This window comes from Urocampus carinirostris, chromosome 16 (assembly GCF_059441175.1).
Source record: "Urocampus carinirostris isolate Australia breed hairy pipefish chromosome 16, RoL_Ucar_1.0, whole genome shotgun sequence".
Taxonomy (NCBI): domain Eukaryota; kingdom Metazoa; phylum Chordata; class Actinopteri; order Syngnathiformes; family Syngnathidae; genus Urocampus; species Urocampus carinirostris.
This window is the reverse complement of record NC_142364.1, coordinates 28,082,801-28,096,422: the sequence shown is the minus strand read 5'-3', so window position 1 is coordinate 28,096,422 and position 13,622 is coordinate 28,082,801. Positions and strand designations below refer to the sequence as shown.

Below are 13,622 nucleotides of genomic sequence, written 5' to 3'. Positions count from 1 at the left end.
CAATGGGTGAAAAATGATATTCATATTATTAGTTATAAGTTACTGTGAAACTTAGTCGTATTTTGCGCACCTTAAAGGGACAGTGTGTATTGGTTGACCACTAGATATCACTGTATTGCATAGTGTAAATGAAAATAAGTGCGAAAGGAAAAATATTACTAACTACGGAGAATTAAAGTGACCAAAAAGCTTTTTTTTCTTTTAATTTTTTTACCCAGCCTTTTGCTGTTTTTAGAACTCATAGCAGAAATATGACAATGTCAGCTCCTTCTATGCACCTTTAGAGGAGTTCTTTGGCCTATTTTTGCAACACTATACAGAAATCCATTGCTATAACGTGTTTTGCTTTTCATGGTTTCGCTACTTCACAGAGTTCTGACTGCCGTAACAGTTTCCCTGCTTTTTATTATGTGACGGTACAGCAGTTATTTGTATGAGAAATAAACATAAAAATGTTCACACAGTATTTTTTTTTTGTTAAACGCTTGAGCCTGTAAAAAATGTTTTGTCTTTTGGTTAAGTGTAGAACAGTATTGAATTGTATATCAAGTGCAGATGATTAAACTGTTTCTACTTCATAGAATTTGCCTATTATGGGTTCTTTTTTAAACGTAACCCCGGCAAACAACAAGGGATTACTGTATATAGTATATTTTTTTAATGAATGAAGCTTTTTAGCACCTGGAAGCATTAAACAATACACATTGTCCCTTTAATTATAGATTTACATTACTACCAAAACATGCAAAGTATCAGTGTTAAGTTGCTCTTTAAGCATCTAGATCAGGGGTGGCTAACAAGTTTGACACAAAGAGTCGAAATTTTTAACTGTGAGAGTCAAAGATAAAGACCACGCACTGACCTGCCATGACAGACACACACAAACACACACAATTAAAAACATACTATTTCCCATAACACACTCCTCTCCTTACAATACAACAAGTATCATTCTTGCGTTGATTTCAAAAACTAAACATGAATCGAGGCAAAGAGCCACAGTATATAGAAAAAATGATGAGGCAAAGAGCCGCATTCTTATTGGCCAAGAGCCGCACCTGATCTAGATTATCATAAACATTGAGCTTCTATGTTTCTTATTATACATTTTCAACTATTAGTGATTCCAAATTTTTCTGTTTCAATTCTAAATTTATACACTCACATGCAACCCCCAAGTACAGAACATCCATAAAAAAATAACAAAAAGCAGCAATATGTGTTAAGACAGTTTATTGTTTTACAATAGTACAAAAAGTGTAACCAACAATCGATACAAGGTTTTTAATCAAAATGTACATTCCATAATTATTTATTAACCACTTGGAATACTGTGCCGACACTGGCAAAAAGAAACATTGTTTTCCACAATTTAAAACCTTTCCAGTGTCTTTGTTGAAAAATAAAAACAAACTTGTACCTGGAATTACAGTATACTTTCAATTTCCGCAACAGCTTATTTATAAGAGGTTTTCATGTCTTATACAGGCAACTTACCTTCAATACAATTAGGCCAATGACAAAATGTTATTTCAGGAGAAAATTTCACTCATCAAGACAGTGCTTTCTTTCACTAAAACGTGTCTACAGTATGTGCTGCATGGGTATCAATGTGCTGACAACTTCAGTTTGTTTTGTTTCGGAAATCTTCCTAAATCTTAAAATCAGGCCTTGAAATTATACTGTGTAGTGTCATACTCGTGGTTTGAGTATCAGCATATTTCGTCAGATTGAAAGGGGACTCTAGCCTGGACCTATACCTGGCAGTAACTGTTACTTCCAGACAAGGGGAAACCGACTGGTTAAATAAAACAAACAGGTAATGACATGATGTAAATTTTGCCCATTGTTCTGTCAGAGTCAATAAATTCAATATAGCGCATGTTATCAGCGGGAGTAACAATGACTCCCTTTGGTAGCCAAATGCCCCGTAATTTATTTAGTGACGCCATTAATTGGATTAACAAGATTCTCACTGTCCCTATGGAGTAAGATCACAATCTTTGCAGGATCAGCGGGGAAATGTCTAGTACAGATAAGTATGTCATGATTACTCATTGCCCTCACCTGTGCCCGCTTGTTTGGCGCCAGCTGCTGTTCGTGGCCCGATTGATTCCCCCTCCTATTTAAACTCAGTACTCCAGTCACGCCTTGTTAGTCCGTCAACCAATCTCCGCATACGCCATGCAAGCACTTTGACTCTGGGTCTGTCCCGCCCTCATCGTATCCTGCTCGTCTGCTTCTGATTTCCCGATCGTCTCCGGCTCACTGATTTTTCCCTTCCTTCGACATGCTTCCCGCTCCGGCTATCGACCCGTTTTTGCCCACAACCACACTCTGATCTCCTGCTCCAGCTATCGACCTGTTTTTGCCCACTAACCATGCCTAATCCATTCACTTCCGCATTACGATCACGCTCCGATCCCGTGAGCTGCTTGCTCCTCCTGTCCAGCGAGCACCACTTTGCAGGCGTTTGTTTCCCTGCGCCTGACTTCTTCGATATCCCAATAAACTTTTGTGTGAAACATTACACGTTTGGGTCTACCATCTGTTCTGGCTCTGACAAAGTAAGACAGTGTGCTGCGATTAAGACACTCGTTTGGGGACAAGGTCCACAGTTGTCAATCTTAAATAAAGTAGCAGTCAATAATGATTTGCATTAACATATACACAGGAGAAAAACAAAAACGCTTTCAACACAAAACTCAAAGTACTGTACTGACTGAAATTCAGAAGTCATGCCAATTTGTATAGCCCTTAATCACAAAAGGTCGCAAAGGGTTGCACAGACCACCATTACAACATCAACATGAGTGAAAGGAAAAAATTGATTAATCAATAGATAATCATCTCTGGCCCAAATCACAATACATTGTATGCAATGAATCTCACCCCCGGGTCGAAGCATTGAGGGTGCCATCACTCTACCGCTAGACCAAAGAAGTGGTACAAAAGACATTTGAAAAGGCACTAGAGCTCATCTCATCATCACACCACTTCCACTCACGGTGCCAGAAACACAAAACATCATGATAAAGTAGTAGTAACAATACTTGGGCTCCTCTCTATCACTTTGTCATGTGCGTAAGGGATGGGAGAGCTTGAAATCATAGGACTGATCATGTGACATAAATAAAATCAAATTATGCTTATAAACTTTGGTCAGTACAGTACATTGAGTTTTATTTTGAGAATGTTTATGTCGGACTTGTGAAGATATGTAACACCAATTTAATTAATGTTGAATGCTTCGCTGGTTGATTAAGATTAACAGCTGTGGACAGTCTGCAGACAGGTGTCTTAAATCGCGGCATAATGTGCTACTTTTCCATACCAGACATTTACCCGCTGTGTTTAGAAAAAATAGAAATGGGTGTGAATGAGGGCAGCACGGCGGAGCAGTGGTTAGCGCGTGTGCGGCACGGATCTGAGGTCATTAGATTGAACCTCGTGTGAGGAGTTGGCATGTTCTCCCCGACCTTGCAGGGGTTTCCTCTGGGCAGTCCGGTTTTCTCCCACATTCCAAAAACATGCATGTTAGGTTAATTGTCCGGTCCAAATTGTCCCTAGGTGTGAATGAGCGAATAACTTGTTTGTCCCTGTGTGCCCTGCCACTGGTAACCAGCTCAGGGCGTCTCCTGCCCACTGCCCGAAGACAGCTGAGATAGGCTCCAGCACCGCCGAGACCCTACTGAGGATAAGCGGTGCAGATGATGCATGGGTGTGAATGAATTCATTTTAATGGCTGTCTAAGCCTGCAGCCTAAAATCTGATGGGGCTTTTACAAAAACAAAGCTGAGTTTCTTACTTAAATTTTTGCATGCTGTGTAGTGCAGAATTTACTGTAATTCCACTATCCTGCAGTTAGCTTGTTTAATTCAGCACCCAAAAATATATAACTACTTACAGTCCGCTGTAGTCATGGAGAAAAGACAGTAGGTTTAAAAAAAATGTTTCCTTTAAAAATGGTGCTCAACATAAAAAGGCAAGATTTTACACTCGTATGCATACTTGTAAAAAAGTGTCATTTAATTAGCTAGAATATCAGCGTTTCAGTATTTATTTGAGAGTTTACTTTATTGTTTACATTTTGGTTTGTTAATGTTTTATAACGCGATTATAAAAATTGTGCATTTAAAAAACGTGTTTTTAATGATTGTATTTACAAAATAAAAGAGCACATGAATACAATACTGTGTATTATGCATTTTCGAATGGTGAATGCTGCTAAAACTGTTAACTTTTTGGTTTAATTTGTTTTGCAGTCAAATTAATGCAAATATCTAATCATCAACATAAAAAAACCTGTTACTGTGAGATAGAATGCACTGTGTGATTCGGTAAACGTTTAGTGCAGCAAACTAGCAATTCTGGAGCTAAAGAAAATACAGTTAAGGTTGTGTCTGGCATCATGTTAAGCCACATAGAGCAAACCAATGCTGCAGTGGATGAGCCAAACCCACATTCTTTCTAAATATGAATTGAATAGTGTAATTCTCTCAAAAACGCTTGGAAAGTCCAGTTAGATTATGAAAAATAAAAAGACGGGTAAACTTGCCAAATCGTGGCTCTCACCCTAAACCCAAAATACATCCTGCTACAATGGAAAAGCACTATATCCGCCCATACTTAAACATAAAACAACACATGGGAGCGTGCATTGACATAAAGTGCTTTGTTTGTATTGATTTCGCTGGCAAAATCTTTAACATCTTTGGAGGACCAATCCTGCCATATGTACAGTAGATAAAAATGATTAACATAGACAAATATATGCCTTATGAGTTCCGTAGTTTTTCATGTATAACCTGCATTCACTTATAACACGCAACTCTTAATTTCTTATTGAAAATCGGTATAATGATGTTTGTTTGTTTGTTTGCCTGGATATCATATGCTGTCATTTGACATTTTGTGAGGTCTGATTGTAATATATACGCACTTGTTGTACCAAAAAAAACGTACAATGTATGTCGATTTCTGAAAATTTTCTTTCACTTATCTCTCAGCTTGAACTTTGCAGTTGGATGGATGTAAAATTTATACACACGCATGGATGCAATACCTTGAGTAAAAAAAGTGTGATTAGGAGATACAGTCTAACGCCTAATTATATGACGTCATAGTAGTCCAGTGGTTAGAGATTGGCGCTTATACCTGGGTTAGATTCCCGTTGCAACCATAGTTTTACGATTGTGGTCAGCAATTTTTCAACGTTAAAACCGCGGGCAAAAAAAGCATGCGTTATACATGGATAATTACTGTGAATGAACACATAATTAAATCACATAATATCTAAACATATGACATAAACGCAATTTAATTATATACCTATGCATTTTGTCATGTATTATTTTCAGTATTTATTTTGTAATGTATTTTGTTGTGTGCAACTGAGCCATCTCCTCATTTGAACAACTATATATTGTGACAAAATACATGAATACAGGAAAAAAATCCACAAATAAATATGTGACAAAATACATACCTAACTAAACGAGTGAAACTGGTGAATTTATTAAGATGGCATGTTAAAGGAGTTCTGTCCAATTTGGAACTACTGAAGTATCCATATGTTGGTGGAGCTAGGGAGACGCACAACTTGTTCCCTGAATTCACTTGAGTTACTAAATTTTCTTAGACTACATTAAAACGGTCATCAGGTTAAAGAAAAGCAATCATTAATTCCATTTGAAGTCTGTTAAAATAGGCCGATTACCATTGACAACCATTCATTAGGTTAGCAGTCAAAACCCTTTGCCCTTGTGGATAGGATATCTACTTGTCAGACAACAAAGGCATGCCTACCATATACACTTAAAAATTATGCTGCGCCACCCCATTGATAAAACAAAAAGAACAAACGACACATAAATTTGGATTCCTACATGGCATATATTTGCACATTTATTTTACATATGGCAGGATCAGTCCTCCGTACGTATCTACCCATCAACCAAGTGGATTCCAGTTGACAAATGTAAATGTCTATGGCAGTAAAAGAGCAGTATTCGAAAACTATTTTTATCTGACGAGTGAACTTAACAGTCCACTATAAAAAACTTCTCACATTCTTTGTCAACAGTTCCTCATTGGCGTAAACTCTGGTCCATTGGCACTGAGCAGTGAAGGAAGAAAAGTACTTCAACGTGCTGATTTAAAAAAGGGGTGTCGGTTGGCAAACCACACTGACTTTCAAGGCTGAAAGTGTAAGATTAAGACCTCACAGGAATCACTAGAGCATGCAGCATTAAAATTTAAGGCTTCTTAGGGTAACATATTTTCCAGACTATAAGGCTCATCTAAAAACTCAGATTAGAAATAAGTATGTGTGCCTTAAAACAGGATGCACTTCAAATAGATTTGGTAATGCATACAGTAGCTACAGGCATGTATTTCAGGACAAATAGGTATGCCTTACGGCTTACGGTATACTAGTTTACCGTATCTGTGCAATGATTAATCAATCAATAAACTGCGAATAGAAATCGCAGAAATTAGCAAGCAACAGGAACTGAATCAGAGTAGTGGTGGTGAGAACGCCAACAATTTACTTTTGGACCACCAGTAGTACAGACAACCTGCGCAAAGGCATTGGCGCTTAGGTCATGATCACACTTATTTTACTCACGGTGCTAGAAACACAAAATTTATTGTGCATTCTGACAGGTAAACAGTCTCTTTACTTGTTCACCGACAGATGTTAGAGAGTAGAGAAAACAGAAGTCACGTCACGTCTTTGACGCATAGGTGAAGACAAGGTGAGACTGTTTAGCAACTCAGAATGCAGAACAAAATGCACTATGCAAATCAGTGTTTCTGGCTTTGTGAGTACATATAGTGTGATAATTGAGACAAGCTCTAATGCCTTTTCGTATTTTACCTAGTGGTTCTCAACTACTTCGACTTTGGGAAACAATTTCTGCTTCTTATATTTATTGAATGAAGGATTGTATAGTTTGAACCAGAAATAGTAGAATATATTCATTTTTTAATCTAAAATGACTAGCGAACCCAAAATGACTTCAGGTAATAATATTCCCTTTAATGCTCATTTAGCTTTATTTTCAATGAAATCCGGGGCGCTTCACTTCCGTGGCATATCTCGAATATTCTTCACAGTTTCTGCGTTTGGCCATGCTCAACATGTATAAAGAAACTTTCTCCATCTTTATCTGTGGTGTAAAATGGCAGGTGTCAACTCGCATTTGCAGAGAATGATCGCCAGTTACTGTTAAAGAGTTTAAATGACGCTCAGTCATTTTTTTCTTTATGTAGCATCATGTTGCCAAGGCAAAGGCCTGAAATCAGATCTGCAACCTACTTTTGTGTCCCGACTTACGAGTTGAGAAACACGGATCTCTAACACTGGTGGTCTAGTAGTAAAATGTCACAGCACTTACCGCTACTATCTGGGTTCGATTTTGCGATTTTGATCAGCAACACCTACAATCTGTGGATTATATATATATATATATATATATATATATATATATATATGTGTATAAAGAGCCCATGGTCATACACCAAAACACACGGTAGCTTTTGCTGTAGCCTCAATTTCATGCACCTTATAGTCTGATGCGCCTTACAGTGCGGAAAATACTGTCTATCTGTGGATCTGCCATGGTCCCGAAAAAGTAAAGCCCTCCACTTACCTTCAAAAGTCTACAAAAGTGTAAAAAGCTGTCACACTTTCTCTTTGTCTACGCCTAGCATCTGCTCTTTGACCTCGGGCGGCAAGGTGTTGAACAGCTTCTCCTCCACAACCAGGCCTCCTCGCAGCAGCAACCGACATTCGCCCAGCTGAGGTGGCAGCTTCTCCAGGTTGTTGCCGCGTAGCTCCAGCTGGGTAAGGCCAGACAGTTCGCCCACACACTCCGGTAGCGCTTGCAGGCAGTTGTTGCTCAGCTGCAGCACACGCAGTTTCTTGCACTGGAACAATTCCTTCGGCAGATTCTCGATCTGAATAAGATGTGAGAGTGAAAATGCTGAGCTAGCTGCACTGGATTTAGAGCCACAGGCCTTAATAGCCACAAAAAATAACTCCTATATCTTACACACTATAAGGTGCACCTAAAAAAAATGTATTTGGTGATATAGTTTTAATATAAAAGGTGCACCAGACTTTAAGGCACATGTAATTTAAACTACACTAAAGGCTATGGCTGCAAAATAAAAATAACATATTTGTGTGTTATATGATTAGTCAGAAGATATCACTGATCACAATTACATATCATTGGATACAACATGGATCAAACCCAGATTGCAACAGGAAACACACTGAATCCTATCAAATAGTCCATTGACAAAGCTGAAGTTGCGCTGGATACTTCAACAAGACAACAACCCCAAACAATGCTCAAATTCTACCAAGGCATTCATGCAGAGGAACAAGTACAATGTTCTGGAATGGCCATCTCAGTCCCCAGACCTGAATAATATTGAAAATCTGGTGTGATTTAAAGCGGGCTGTCCATGCTCAGAAACCATCAATCCTGACTGAAGTGGAGATGTTTTGTAAAGAAGAATGGTCAAAAATACCTTCAACCAGAATCCAGACCCTCAATGGAAGCTTTAGGAAGCGTTTAGAGGCTGTTATTTCTGCAAAAGGAGGATCTACTAAATATTGATGTAATTTTTCTGTTGGGGGTGACCAAATTTATGCACCTGCCTACTTTTGTTTAAGTAATTATTGCTCACTTTCTGTAAATCCTCAAAACTTCATTTCACTTCACTTCAAATATCACTGTGTTTATCTGCTACATGACATATTTAACTGAAATTGCTGATCCGAACAACCAATGATCTATAAAGGAAAATCTTAAAAATAAGACATTGTCAGCAGTGTTGTTTTCTGTTCTACTCTACGTTGTTTCCTTCAAGTGTTTTCAAATCATGTGACCAATATGCTGATTAAAATGATGAGCACATATTTACTACTGCAGTGACAGAAAACGCGAATGAGGGCTGTGTTGCACAAAATGTGAGCCCTATATTCTAGAGGACAGTGCCAGGGCAACCATACAGTGGAGAATAGTGCCAGATTGCTAAACAGATGTGTCTTTTTGTGTTGTTGCTCTTGGCAGTAATAGACCAAATTGCACTCAATTGTTATATCGTTCCTCGAGGATTAGAGAAAAAAATCTGACTTTCATTATCAATCTAATAATATATTACAAGTCTATTGTTTTAATATTGCTGTTCACGGCATAGACTAAAATATCCTTTTTTAACCAATCTTTAACTTTAACAGCAATAACGCCAAATAAGCTAAGTTTTTTGTATTGCCCCACTTCCAATATTTCCAAATGATCTGTACAGGTTTTCATCGGTCTTGGGTGGATTCAACTGACGATACTCTGAAATTAAGGCACATTACGTTTTCTTAGCATGGAAGATAACCCAAAATAATGCGTTTCAAATATCTTACTTCTACAATTGAGTTAAAACGCACTTGTTTTTGTGTAATGTAACCAAAAAAACAAAAATTTCGTAAGTTAGGGATTCATTATTAATCCGCTAAAATATAACAATTTGTATTTTTTTCATAATATTGCTTGAACTTTGACAGTAATAATGCCGAAAAAGGTGGGAGCAAAATATTAGAATATCATAAAAAGTATACTAGTAGGCTATTCAAATAATCAGCAATATGTAAATAATAAAAGGCTAGCAATATTTTAGTGGATTTGTAATGAGTCCAGAATGTTTCACATTCTCATTTTTTTAACTGCATTACTTTTCAGAGAATAAAGTTGCATAAGATTATTTCACTCAAGAGGAACATTCAGAGTTAAACATCTTAATTAAATGTGCCTCTATTTAATATTTGTAAATGATCATGACCTGGAAGACTGACAACTTACACAGTACAGCTCAGAACGTCTTACTTGATTTTCTGTGATAGCGAAGTGCTGCAGACTCTGTAGATAGCCTACATCAGGCGGGATGACAGTCAAATTGTTGTGACTCAAGTCCAAGAAGCGCAACTTCTGACAGAAGAAAAGCTGGGCAGGCAGCTTCTCAATCTTGTTCTTGTTAAAGTAAAGTTTCTCCAGGTTGTTAAGGGTTCCAATCTGGATGGGGATGTATGCGATCTGGTTATACCAGAGCTTCAGGCACACCAGGCGTCGCAAGTGCTGGAAGCTGATGATCTCCTCAATGGTTTTCAGATTATTGTCCTTCAGGTTAATCTCCTGCAGGTTGTGCAAGCTGAAGATGGAATGCGGGATGCGCTCCAGGTTGCAGTGTACAAGCTCCAATTCGCTCAGGTTAACCATCTTTTTCATGCTGTTGAGCACCATGAGCTTTGTGCCTTCGTTGTTGATGGAGAGCTTTTGGAGGTGCGGGCTCAGGTCGGTCACCACCTGTGGCAGCTTGTACAGGTTGCTCTTCAGACGGAGTACTTTGAGTCTCTTTAGCTCACGTAGCCCGTCCAGGACTAAGAAGCGGCTGTTGTCAGCGCTCAGGTTCCCGGTGAGGTGCAGCTCGCTGAGGTTCTTGAGGCTGGAGATCCACAGCGGGAGCTCCTTCATGTCAGTAAACTTGATATGCAGGGACTTCAGTTTTTCCTTGAGAAACGTCAGGGCGGCTGACTCAATTTTGGCCGGTGTGTGGTAGAGCCTCAGTTCGCGCAAGTTGGAAAGCTTGGCTATAATGGGCGGGATAGTGACATCAGGGATTAACTCTAACTTCAGGGCCTCCAGCTCCGGAAGGTCGAAGACTGTGTCAGGGATTCCACTCAACATGCAGAGGTGCAGCTCCAACTTGTCCTGGGAGTTTGTGGAGATGTGCTGTCGCAGCTTCTCCAATGTCCACTCGTTGTTGAGATTGAGCTGCCGCAGCTTGTTCTCGCTCACCTCCGATAGGAAGACGGCAAAGCGTCTGGAGTAGAGCGGGTCGTACTGGTCCAGCATATGCAGCATGAAGGCAAAGTCATTCTTCAGGTCAGGGATGTCGCTGTAGCTGCCTTCCTCACGGATGGCTTCGAAGGAATAGCGCTTGAGTGTGCTGCGCAGCATCCAACTCAGCGTGTACATGGCGATCAGACCGTACACCAGAACAAGGCTGATGTAAAAGGATGCCAGGATTTTGAAGAGTGTCGCGAGTGGATGGGCACAGTGAAAGGTGCTGAAGCCCGTCAACTTCTCCGTCTCCACTGTACACATGACGTTAAAGCGGATGTCAAAAACATAATAGCTGGCATAGCTTATAATCAGAAAAAACATGATGACTTTAATGATGGTCTGACGCACGTAGAGACGGTGGATGACGTCACCTTCTTCAACGTGGATCCTAAACTTCTTCACCTTTTCAAAGAGAGCCTTGGCCTGTTCCCCTTCCTTCTTGTCCAGAACCCCAGTTTCTGAACGTTCTACGATCCCTTGTTCGATTTTGGTCTTTGTTCTCTGGAGCATAGGTATGCTAGCCTCCACGTCCTTGTCGGAAGTTGATGGCTGGTACACGGTCTTTTTGTCTGCTGAGCCGTTGGCATTACCTAAAGGCTTGGAGTCCCTCTCCTCCACGACTGTTTCTGAAAGCGCTCTGGTGGTCCATGGCGAGTCAAAGCACTTCAGTAGGATGGAGACAAAGTGTTCCAGTTTGGAGCTAGTGTGAGGGAATTTGAACCAGAAGTTGCTACAGGCCAGGAAGATGAGTGTGTGAAGCAGCACCAGATAGGGGAAGTACTTGGCGAACCAGTGAAGTTCGGTCTCGTAGCACACAGCATCAATGTAGCTGTACTGGTGGCGGTCCAAATGGTTCTGTATGCCCCGCATGACCCCTGGGCGAAAATTTGAGGTGCTTCTGGAAGGCCCCGCCTCACATGAGTTGTTACCCATCAATTTACAGGGTAAGCATATCATCTTGTCCTGTGTGATCTGCAGCGTGCCGCCAAACACGGCGATCATCAGCATGATCAACGAAAGGTAGTCGTTGAAGACATCCCACCACGGCTTCAGGATACGGTACGTCGGTTGAGTGTCAGCAAAGTACCGAAGTTCTGTGATAGGAATCATGATGGGTTACCTGCAGGGACGCAGACATGCCACTGATTAGCCTCCAGAGATGCTTATCTACTTTTGCCTTTGAGAGAGAACCTTTCATTTTGCCTCTGAAACTACAGACAAAACTGCTGACCCAAACTGGTTAGTTTCCGTCAAGACCATTGATGTCAAACCGACCCTGTCACTCCCTCTTTATGTGAAAAACCCTGTATGAATAACATTATGTGCAGCTAACGGTGAATACATAATGTAACACATACAATATTAAACATGTCACTTTTATTTGGAACTAGATCAAACTTGCTCTTTACAAGCTAGTGATGTCACAATCCCATGTGATGCCAATCAAAGCATTTTTTTCTTAAAAATGTAACTACTTTCATAACAAATACTGACATGAAACAACTGCAATATACAGAATCAAATACATTTCTACACCCTTAGGAACACCCGAGTAGCCTGCAGACAGGTTCTGAAAATAGCTCACCAGTGATAGGTCATTGTGATTTTCTCGTAAATTTAATTTCGAACTGACATTATGTTTTAGCGGTTGACTTACCTTCTTATAATTACAACCTGATGATAGCATAAGTTATTTTAGAAAGGTATAAAAAATGGTAGCCTTTCGCATTAATTAGTGACAAAAAAATAGCTCTCAGCTTAAAAAAAAAGTCGGTGACACCAGCTTTAACAATGTGTGATTGTCATCATGTTCAATGCATGTTTGATGTGATCTCAATAGATCATTTTCCTTTGCAATCAGATACTCCATAACGGAGCATGATATTTATTACATCTACTTGATTATGATAAATGTAAATAAATTTTTTTTTATTTTAGCATTCATTCGCATAAGAAATTTTAATGTGTTTTCAGAATGAAAATTATCTCAGCTATTTAGCTTCATGTCGCACTAGCAGGCCAAAAGTGGCAGCAGTAGCTGTGAAAAAAACGGCACTAACTCGGGTCTTCTTATAAATGTGCTTGCAGAAATGAAAACTCACTTTTATGTCTGTCAACTCCCCCATACACCAGGGACACATTTCTCTACCCCGGAGAGGTCCTGACGACACCGGTTCGGTGGGTGTGGACCCTGATGAACAGCAGCCCCCGTAGGCGTAAAACTGCAGCTTCCGGGAGAGAACACTTCCAGATAGGCGTCAATTGGGTAGCCAACACGCTCCTGCCGGAAGTAGTACATTTCCTCGTCGCTGATTATTTTTTTTCCATAATAAAGTCATTTTGTACTGTAGTAGTTTTCCCGATCGTAGCTTGAATTTACTTTCCATCCGCTGTTTTAATTGAAAATCGACAGCGTGCAATCAAAGACTGCTTTAAGGATTCCTTGTAGTAAACATCGCCGGTTACTTTGGGTCAAACGCATTTTGCGTTCGCAAAAAAATGTCGAAAACGAAAAGATCTTGAGAAAAACACCATCTTGTCACGACGGGTGGCCTCAGCATTCAGCGGGAAAGTAAAGGTTGGAGACACATTGTGAAAACGCAGCAAATACTACTGCACTTTCTTGTGTTCCAAAACATGACACAATATGATTCCTTATTGAAAAACAAAACACTGCGCGCAGCACTGTCCCACACGTGCGCAGTAAAC

The 13,622-nt window shown here is 39.8% G+C and overlaps 1 protein-coding gene across 1 annotated transcript; it reads right to left on the bottom strand.

The window, feature by feature from the left end:
* Positions 1–5,405: 5,405 nt before the first annotated feature.
* lrrc8aa (leucine rich repeat containing 8 VRAC subunit Aa) lies at positions 5,406–13,601 on the bottom strand. Its single transcript, XM_088355721.1, has 3 exons — positions 13,016–13,601; positions 9,897–12,033; positions 5,406–7,965 (listed from the first exon to the last, which is right to left on the bottom strand). Exons 2-3 carry the CDS (start codon positions 12,021–12,023, stop codon positions 7,690–7,692), a joined length of 2,403 nt encoding a protein of 800 aa, XP_088211847.1. The 5' UTR covers positions 12,024–12,033; positions 13,016–13,601; the 3' UTR covers positions 5,406–7,689.
* Positions 13,602–13,622: the final 21 nt, after the last annotated feature.

What these genes read in the sequence shown, in the direction of transcription:
- lrrc8aa (XM_088355721.1), bottom strand. Translation starts at nt 12,023, where the DNA reads ATGATTCCTATCACAGAACTTCGGTACTTTGCTGACACTCAACCGACG. An exon ending in TCGCTATCACAGAAAATCAA is followed by an intron (nt 7,966 to 9,896) that starts GTAAGACGTTCT and finishes CATCTTATTCAG; the next exon opens with ATCGAGAATCTGCCGAAGGA.